Source organism: Stegastes partitus, unplaced genomic scaffold (genome assembly GCF_000690725.1).
Source record: "Stegastes partitus isolate 25-593 unplaced genomic scaffold, Stegastes_partitus-1.0.2 Scaffold1654, whole genome shotgun sequence".
NCBI classification, from domain to species: Eukaryota; Metazoa; Chordata; class Actinopteri; family Pomacentridae; genus Stegastes; species Stegastes partitus.
In genome coordinates this window covers 11256-21852 of record NW_007579385.1, presented here as the reverse complement: position 1 = coordinate 21852, position 10597 = coordinate 11256, and the positions used below count along the sequence as shown (strand labels likewise).

The 10597-nt window shown below is 40.9% G+C and overlaps 1 protein-coding gene across 3 annotated transcripts in view; it reads right to left on the bottom strand.

Annotated features, from left to right (window-relative positions):
• The window catches only part of arhgef3 (Rho guanine nucleotide exchange factor (GEF) 3), a 48006-nt gene that overhangs the window by 31871 nt on the left and 5538 nt on the right, over window positions 1-10597 (bottom strand). For 2 of the 3 annotated variants that reach the window (XM_008301280.1, XM_008301282.1), the window contains exon 1: window positions 713-1161. In XM_008301280.1, the coding sequence (XP_008299502.1) occupies window positions 713-745 (33 nt within the window). In that variant the 5' untranslated portion in view covers window positions 746-1161. Of the gene's footprint in view, window positions 1-712; window positions 1162-4785; window positions 4853-10597 lie in introns of those variants that run through there. The other variant, XM_008301278.1, reaches the window with a different exon arrangement.

Genomic DNA, 10597 nt, shown 5'->3' with positions numbered 1-10597 from the left:
CTGCTGTGAGTCCACAAAGTCACACATGAACATCACGCAGCAGAAGAATGTTCAGGGTTAGATGAGCTGCCACGAAGGCAGATCCCAAATGCAGTGAACTACACGTCAGTTTCAGGTGGTTCATTTCTGTGTTAACTTTCAGCCAGACTGAAAACAAACATTTTAAGTGATTTAGGGAAAATAATCTGGGGGAAGCTGCAGGAGCTCGTGCTTTTAAATTAATCAAATATGAAAGAAGAAGTCCAAAGACTGAAAACATATTTGTTGATCAGAACTTTTCCTCCTAATAATCATATTCAGACCCCTTCACATCTATCTTCCGTCCATATAAATAAAACTAGATGTAGGGCAGTATAACATGCTGCTGACACACTGATGCTTCACTACTGGTTACCATAGTGATACCATATATAACTATATATCTGTCAGAGGGACCAAATCAGCACTTTTACTTTCACAGTTTAACTACATTTTACTGCTGAGCACTTTTACATAAGTCATATTTTTCATGCAGGACTTTCAGTTACATCACAGTATTTCTACATTTCTGTGCTTCGGTTTATTGAAGTGAAGAATATGAATATTTTACTCACACAAACACCTCAAACCTGAAGCATGATGGCAGCCCTGCAGCTTTGTGTTTCTACTGAAACAACCGTGACTCTGCTCATCGCTGAAATGCATTCTGGGATACGTTGGGAATCAAACTCACCCGATAGTAAACAAACAGACAGCAGCCCATCATCAGGATCAGCTCTGCTCCTCAACACACAGGCTTTAACCAACTCTCTGCTGCTCCTCTTCTTCCTTCTTCTCCTGTTCCTCCTTTCTTTTCACCACACAGTCACATCAGCTCCTAGTTCTCCTCCTCACATGTCAGCCACGTTGCTTCTCCTTAAATCCTCTCACCTCCGTTCAGTCACCTCATTCACAGTCACATTGCATTCCACCTCCCTGTTCCTCCTTCAACCTGCACACTTTGCTCTCCTCCTTCTCTTGCAGCTTGTTCCTCCAGAAGCCTCTTCTTCTTCTTCTTCTTCTTCTTCTTCTTCTGCACCTCCTCCTGTCCTCTGCGCTCTCTCCTCGTGCTTCACCTCCTCAGCTTCACCACCTCCCTGAGTGGATCTGCAGACCCTCAGGAACAGGAACCCTTTACAATGTGTGTCCACTCCGTTCCCATTGGACAAACAGGACGTGACGGTCGTCAGGGGAAACACTCTGGCTATAATTAGGAGCTGCAGGAGACACGGCGACACCGGCGGTACAAACAACGACACAAATAACTCCGATTTATAAGAGTCACGCGGAGAAAACAAAGCACCCAACAATACTGTTTAAGGGGTCATTGATCTGTTTTTGTCTGAAAATGCTGCTGCACCGAAATACATGGAAATTACTTCACTTTTCAATCTTTATGGACTTTTTTGTTAATGTGCAGAATATACTGTAAAACCCAAATGGTGTTTTAACTCTTTGAGCCTGTTTTTCTTGCCCCTGTCACATTTGTACTCACTGTGGGTTCATGTTTTAGTGCAAAAGTCATGAAGTCCTGTATAGGAACAGCACAACCATGACTAGAGGCAGAGTTCACTCAGAAATGTCCTCTCTGCAGTATGATACAGGTATGATGCCATAAATCAGAAAAAAATTATAAATAGTGATATATGTATTTTATACTAAACTGGAATCAACATGTTCGACATTTTTCAAAGTGCCCACAGGTGGTTGAAAGAAATAGTGACTCTACATAGTGAACATTTTGTACCTTTTTCATTTATTTCCATTCTTAGTCTGCAAATATGTGCTGATCTGAGTTTTTGTCTTTTTTATTGTGAAACATGGTTTCGTGTTTGGGCTGCAAGGTGGCTCAGTGGTTAGCACTGTTGCCTCGCAGCAAGAAGGTCGCCGGTTTGCCAGTGGGAGCACCGGAATCTTTTGCATGTTCTCCCCGTGCAGCGTGGGTTCTCTCCAGGTTCTCCGACTTCCTCCCAGAGTCCCAAGACATGCTGAGGTTAATTGGTGATTCTAAATTGTCCGTAGGTGTGAATGTGAGTGTGCTTGGTTGTCTGTCTCTAAGTGTAGCCCTGTGATAGACTGGTGACCTGTCCAGGGTGTCCCCTGCCTTCATCCTGAGTCAGCTGGGATAGACTCCAGCCCCCCGCGACCCTAGTGAGGATTAAGCGGTGTATAGATGATGGATGGATGGTTTAGTGTTTGTGCTTGTGCTTTGGTGGCTGCAAGTGTTTTTCAGGCTGGGTCGGGTTTTTAGACGGGACATATCTCACTCACTCCTCCACACCTGAGGCTCATGGTTAGTCAGTCTGCCTCCACCTGTGCTCCAGCGTCAGTGGATTATTCCTCCCTCGACTGGCCCGGCCAGTGAACTTAGAATCTTGGTGCTTTGAGAATCTCACTTAGTCTTACTTGTTTTTGCCTGCGTTTCCTGACCAGAACCTCCCCGTCGGATCGACGCCTCCCCGGCCCAGCTTTTGCAGCCGAGCTCCAGCCTCAGCGGGTCTGCCTCCCTGTTCCTCTTGGAACCTGTCCTGGACTTCCCTCCCTCACTCAGCTTCTCTCACGTGTCCCCTGTTTCCCTGCAGCCTTGAATAAATCCCTCTTTTCTATCCACCTTACCCTTTGTTGCATTTTTGGATCCCTGTCAGATTGAACCCTTACAAATTAAGCAGAACTTTCGCTGAACTCTTGTCCTGTGTCTGTTAGCTTCAGCATCACTCTTTCTCCTCCTCACATGCCTTCATTGCTGCATCTTGTTAGTATTTTTTTTTAACAGAATGTGAACAATCTACAAGCAAATTACAATTAAGTGATTTTGATTAAAAAAAACACAATTTTGAGCTTAGATTTGTTTTTTTTTTCCCCCAAACAAAGCACACATCACGTGATATGTTCTGTTTCTACAGGTTCTGGTTGAATGTTGGTGCTTTTTCGCAGTGAAATATGTTTTGGGGTCCAGAATGTTAAAGGAATATTGTGCAGGAAACTGAAATCAGGCAAACTGGAGCTGAAATTATTATTCAATTAGTCAATTAGGTGACTTATAGATAACTTATCTGAAAGTATTTTAGTAATCAATCAATTCTTTCAGTAACTTCAAAAGTACAACCAGAATTAAATCTCACTTTGAATTTATCACTTTTAATTTGCATTTGTCAGATGAAACACTATTAGCTGCAGCTCTGAAGCAGAGCTATTTATCTGCACCAAACCCACAGACATGCTAACAGCTCCGTGAAGCTGTCCTTAGCACAGCAATGTTTTTGTGCTAAATGTGCTAATTTGCTAAAAAAAAAAAAAAAAAAAACACACACACACAAAGAAAAAGCACAAACACAAAAAACAACAAACAAGAAGAAAGTTGTAAAAGTGATTTGAAATATGCGACTGTCTCTTATGCTAAGCAGGCACCATGTTTATCATGTTCACCATCTTAGCTCAGACTGTTAGCATGCTAGCATCCGCTCATCACCACAAGTGTTGATTTAATCATAAGTACAGGACAAAATAAGACAAAGTAGGAGGATCCCCGCAGACACAAGAGTTCATCCACTGAGTGCCACCATTTAAAGCAGAGTGTAAGCCAACAATAAAACTACTGGACCGGAAGAGTCTCATTCGATACTGAAGCCAGGCTGGTACAAGACAAATGACCACCTCACTGCTCAGCCGTTCATTCAGCAACACAAGAAATTCACAAAACCCACTTCTGGATCTCTGACTGACTTCACTCATCAGTAGCATTCCTATGCTTGCAACTAGCATCCCTTAGCTAGCAGTAGTCACTCTTTAATGACTAGCATTGCTAAGCTACTCATTGGCATCTCTAGGCTAGGCACTAGCATTCTTAGGCTAGCGATGAGTATTTTGGGGCTAATCGTTAGCATTCCATAGGAAATGCATCCATCCCACAACTAAGATTCCGAAGCTAGCAATTAGCATTTCTAAGCTGGCAACTAGCATTCCCAAGCTAGCACTAGCAGTCTTTAAGAAAAGACTAAAGACCCAGCTCTTCACTGAAAACCTTTGCACTTGACAGACTGAAAACAAACAAAAATCTTCCTATTGCCTCCCACACAGCCTGCTATCGGCATCAACGCCCTGTCACACTTGAACTTGTTCTGTGGCACTTATCCAGGTTGTTTTCTCCTGACTAGATCCTTGCTTGTGTTGTATCTTCTCTAAGATGTGTGTCACTTTTGATAAAAGCATCTGCAAAATGAATTTGTTTAATTGTAGAAGTAGCTATATTAGCGACTGATTTCCATTCCTGAGTTAGCAACCACCATTACCAAGCTAGCCCTTAGCATTCCCAGGCAGGAACTAGCATTACTCGCTAACATCCATCTGGTGACTTGGCTTTGAAAAGGGTCCATTTAGGTGTGCACTTCTTTCTACTCCTTTTCAGACATGTAATAATTTAGTTTTTTCAAATACAGTCAGTTGAGAATTCCCTGTCCAGATTTTCTGCTCATTTCTCTGGATACTCTTTATTTTCCTCATTATTTGTTATATGTTTGAAAAACCTCCATTCTGTTCTGGTCGCCACATCTCTGGTTTAACAGGTATCATTCTGAGATAAATCCTCTGGTGAGGAACATTAAAGAGCATTTAACACACCGTTCATAAGTTCAGATACACACTGTTGCTTTTCCCATGCAAACTTTCAGCCCATCGAGCATCATCTTATAAAGGAGTCACATCACAGCACAGTTGTTTGATCCTGTAGTGGATCATCTAGACCAGTTCACAGGGACGGTGTGTTCTTACCCCTCTGAGGGACCAGCCGTCCGGAGAGAGGAGAGAGAAGGAGGAAGTTTTCTTCTGCAGCGTCGACCTGAAGGAGGACAAACATGGAGGAAAGGAGGCAGAAGAAGGAAGGATGGAAGGATGGAAGGAAGGACAGAAGGAGAGAAAATTAAATCACACATACATCAACATACAGACCTCAGGTTGCAGTTACAAGATCAGACTACGAAACTCAGCAGATGCTTCATAAACAAACACTTATGGTGATTTTTCATTTTATTATTATTATTATTATTATTATTATTATTATTATTATTATTATTATTATTCTATTTTTGTGGATTTATTAACACCTTCAGAGATAAAGACAATCCTAAACTTCTGCACGATAACAGCGAGATGTAAAGTTTCATTTTAAATCTAAATGTATTTTGTTTTTATCTAACTTAATCTGAATAATTGTTATGCGTGTGTGTATTGATGTGTGCATGCAGGTTGAAGTGTAAATGCTGAAGGTGATTATTTAAGGAGTTGATGAACTGGAAAATATTATTGTTTGTAAATTGATGAATCATTTCAGTAATTCTCAAATTGTGTTCAACTTTGTCTATTTCTAGAACTTTGTGGGTTTTATTTTTAATAAGTTCAGTATAAACTGTACTATAATGTCGGCTCCTTTATGATTTGTGCTGCATGTGTTGGATAATATTTGAATACATGGTTTCACATATAGTTGTGTACGTTTAGTTTTAATATTGTATAGTAGGAAAATTTCCCTTCAAAAAGTATATCTTATGGGGCGCCGCTATAGCTCACCTGGTAGAGCTGGCGTCCCATGTACAGGGCTACAGTCCCGATGTGGAGGTCATGGGTTCGAGTCCCGCTCATGACCCTTTCACACATGTCCTTCCCCCACTTTCCTGTCTCTCTCTCACTGTCACTATCAAATAAAGGCACAAAGGCCAAAAAAAAAAAATAACTTTAAAAAGTATATCTTATTTTATTTGTTTAACTCGACTTTAGAAAATCTCTTTTACATTGATCTACTTGTTTTTGGACACATTAAGCACAATTAAAATGCTTCTGTGAACCCTAAAGTGAAGTTTTAAGTGAGCAATATTCTTTTTGATCTCAAATACAATCATTTGCTTTTACTTTTATGTCTTTATTGTGTATTTTCGTTGCTTATTATTCGGTTTTATGTATTTTATTCCCTCAGATATTTTTTTTTCTAATCATCTTATAACTTCTATAAGATTTGTACAGACACTGTTGGGCTGGACGGGGAATAAAATATGCTTTGATGAGTCAAACTAATTCTTAAAAGTGTGTAAACACACAGGATTTACATGCAGTCTGAAATGATCGGCTCTTATGGTGTATTTGTATGTTGAAGGAGCTGTGGCTTCAGTTTGAGCAGAGCTCCACCAGCTGCTTTCTTCTGGTCACTGCACCCTGAACAAAGGTCTGGTTGAGATTCCCAACCAGGTGCTACTCATGAATCTGGAGAGACTAAAGTAGCTCGGATGAATTTGAAAAAGACCAAATTATCATATGGTAAATAATATAGTACATGTGGAATAAAGTACAGAAAGAACCGACAAAACCAAACACAACCAGCTGCCCTGTGACAGACTGGTGACCCGTCCAGGGTGTCCCCAGCCCCCCACAGCCATAGTGGTGTATGGATAATGGATGGATGGATGTTTCTACAGTGTACCTCACTATTTGGAACATTCACTTTTAAAGGTAAAGAACATCATTTTTAAAAGCATCCTCACTTCATCTGTATTTCCTGAAGCTTCTGCACATTTCTGCCTGTGATGGCTGTGAACAGCAGCAGCTCTCCAGCTCTGATGTCAGTGGGTTTGGTTCAAGCCATAAAATCACCAAACAAAGGCCAGAGGAAAATTTGCATAACATCTGTCGGCAAGAAAATAAGAAACAGCTGCAAAACAACCAGTTGGACTCATCCGCAGTGCATGATGGGAGATGGTGTTTGGTCAGGGATCGTAGGATAACTTGACACCACCGTGCAGAGCAGTGCACAACAAAAACACACCACAGAGGGTTTAGAGGAAGTTGGATTTACATTTTTATTTTATGAGTCCGTTGTTGCTAACAGATGCTAACTGGGTGTCAACAAACCCACAAAGAGAAACCTATTTGTGTTTCCATCTGATGGCCGCTCTGCAGTCTGTCCTCCCTGTGAGTCTTCATGTATGCACCGTGTATGTGCTTCAATGTGTGTGACTCATTCATTCCTGGGAGTTGCAGTGCTTTTTTCCAACGGTACAAATCATCCCACCCTGGTTGGACTCACACTCACATGGTCCTGTTTCCAGAGCACTGACGCTCATTTCCTCGTTACTGACTCGTAGCCTCAGCGTGACCTTCGTACTGAACTGCATCTACGTTATGTGAACATATATCCACACACAGGGGTGTGTTCGGCTCCTTCAGTCTCTCTTGCTCAGTCTTTTACCCTCCATCTGTTTTCAATATCCCTCTTTCTCAGCAAACAACCAGTTTTTCAGACTCAAACAAGGTGCTCAGAACGAGGCAGACTAGTGAAACTCTGACTCTTAAAAGACGTGTTAAAGATGTACGTTGTCTGAAGACGTTGTGTATTTGTCTGATTGTCAACATGCCACTGATGTGACCCAAACAAATAAGTTGGTCCTCAGGTTTGATCTGCGGTTTCTCTGCGTTCTTGCTCCGGTCACATTTTTATTTACTGTGTTTTTTGCTGCACCTCGATGGAAGCACCATGAAGAAGTAGAAAGAAGTCAGACATCTCTTTGGATGCCACAAATCATAAAAAAATAAAGTAGAATTGTCTTTGAATGTCTATTTTACATCATTTAAATAAAAACAACCTGGAGTCAACACAGGTGTTACCAACACTGGGAAACACGGTGACTCCACACGCTGTAGATATCGAACATGTTGATTTACTGCCATTCTTCTCTTTTCTTTGCTCTGTGTAAACACAACCTACAACAGATCCTGAATATTTGTGACTTGAGTCACTCATGTTGTACTGAGGAGAGCAGAAGTTTCTGTTTTTTACAGGATCTCATTGGAGCAAATGGTTTATTATGGGACACTTTAAAAAAAACAAAATCATGTAGGATAAATGGATTTTGATAAAGTGTCGCAATTTTTATTTATTTTTTACTTTTCAGAAACCTGGAAACTCTTCCAGTGGAACAGAGGATCACACTTGATCCGTTCGGTACGGTACAGGCTGTCAGTAGGTTGATCATCTGAATCTGTTTTTCTGTTTTCTTCTTCTTTCTGTTGGGATTCAGACAAACAGCAGATGATTGCTGCTCTCATCTTCTTCTCTGTCATCACTATCTCATCAACAATTATTAACACAATAAAATCCTCTGACACATTTATGCTTCGTTTAGGCCAACACCTGGCACGCCCTCTTCAGCTCAATGTGGATGTGAGTTGCCTTCCTTCAGCACACGTTTTGCCGTCTATGTAAAGAGATGTGCTCCGTTCTCGCTGCTCATCATCACCTCTCACGAGCTTCCATCCGGCAGAAGTGCACCCACAAACTGAAGCACCACATGTGGGTAAAAGTAGTCACAACAAATGCACTATTTTGCTGCACTTTTATTAGATATTTTATTAATGATATATTTTTAAATAAAACATTGGAAGTGCAATGTGATTTTTAAAGATGACATATCCAAAGAACTCCACAAAGAAGCTGAAAATTTGGCCACAAGGGCGCCGGAAATAGCATAAGACCCAGTGGAATACTGTGACTGTCAAAATCTGTAAAATGGTGACAATAACACTAAATATATGTCAGATAATGATATTTCAGCTGATTTCAGCTAAACACACGCTCAAGATGGCGCCGAGGTCGGCTGTCACGGTGTGTTGGTGTGCACTGTTTTATCTTGTTTTATCTGTTAACTTAGTTTTTAGTCAGCGCTCTGGGAGCTCTTACACCAGAGAAGAGCTCATTAACATCAGGACCACAACCACTGAGGATTTATTCCCGGAGTTTATGGCGTCTGTTTTTACCGTTCTGTGGTTCTTATTTAAATTTTACTTTGATTCTTGCACTATTACAGTTATTTGTATTTTTATTTACTTTATTTTACTGTATATTTATTGTGTAACTCTATTTATTGTTGTTTTTGTTGCACCAACCCACCAGAACAAACTCCTTGTGTTGTGTGAACTATACGTGGCAACAAACCTGTTTCTGATTCTGATTGTGCAGTCTGGGCTTTGCTATTTCATTAAACATTTTCTGAATACTTTTTTTCTTTGATTTTATTTGTAACTCAACAAAACTGGGAAAATCTGTAAAATAACAGTTCAAGATATATTCACCATTTTTCTTCATGAATATATATTGTTTTTCTTCTAAATAACGCTGATTAGAATATCTTTTGCTAATTTAAATACAGTTAAATTGTGTAATTTTGTGTAAAATGTAAAAGATTTTCAAACATACAGACTCTTGATGTGGACATTATCTACCATTGTGGCCTTTTTTTACAGGGAACTTGTAAATTATTACTTGTTTTCTGTGATTTTTATCATCTAACAAAACAGGAAAATTCTATAAAATATCAGTAAATGACTTGTTCAGAGTATGGTATTTGTCACAGAGCAGAGTGTGTTCGGGCCGAGGAAGAACCGAGAGAGGAGCGGACACATTGTTTAGTCGTAGGATTTGCTGACAACAAGAAGAAGAATGCAGCAAACTTGTCCTCCAGTCAGATTCTTTCATTCTTTGTTCAGAGAAATCCACAGTTTAATAACAAGCAGGCAAACTTGACCTCCTGGTGAGAACTATGTGATCCAATAAAGTGGATGTTTGGTGGAGGCTAAAAAGAAAAAGGCAGAAAAAACCCTGAAGCTGCTGTGATTCAAATCCCTCCAAAAGTCTTGAAACACCAACCAAACCAACCTACACAGAGACCTACTGAGGGGACACATGAAAACAGTGTGTTGTCAGGCAGGTGGGATGAAATCATTTCCTGCTGAACACGATGTGAGGGCATCGTTCAGGAAACAGCAGAGGAAACGCTGCTGCGCCCGTCAGCTGAAGCTACGTTATCTCCAACAAGCAGCTGATCTCAAACTCCAACCTGGTCCACCAAACTGAAACATTACACCATGAGATTATTGCTCATTTGAAAGCGTTTTGTTTCATTTGGGGAAATGCATTCATTTACTTCCTTGCTGAGCTTTAGATGAGAAAAGCCGACGGTTAGCTTAGCTTAGCATTAAGACTGCAAACAGCTAGCCTGGCTCTGTCCAAAGCACCTGTGTATGTCTGAGTTGAAAACAGTGACTTGTTGGAGTGTCTGCGGTTTGAGCAACCATGTAAGAAAGAAACTAGAAAGGGAGAACACCAAGACACATACGATCCTCTGATGAAGCTACAAGCTTCAGCAGCTGAGATGGGAAAGACAACCGTTGACTGTTTCCACCATTCAAAGCTTTTTAAATCAAATTAGATCAGGTTTATTGTCATTTTGCTGAACATACACAATAGTACAGGCAAGATGAGAGAGCGTTTCTTCAGGATTATTCAATCAGCAAGTTTTGCAGAATGAACGTCTGGGATAAGACACTAAACGTTCACTCTCACTGCCTCCTGAAGGGGGCGCTGTGTCCACCGCCATCATTCGTTGAACATAGAGAACCTCTTCAGGTCCTGGTAGGTCTTCAGGGACACAAAGACACACGATGGTGTGACGATGGTGAAGCCGCAGATGCTGCCCAGAGCTGTCTGTCTGTCTGCATCCCCTCCAGCTGTATGTCCGTCTGGGATGCTGTCATGGAGCCA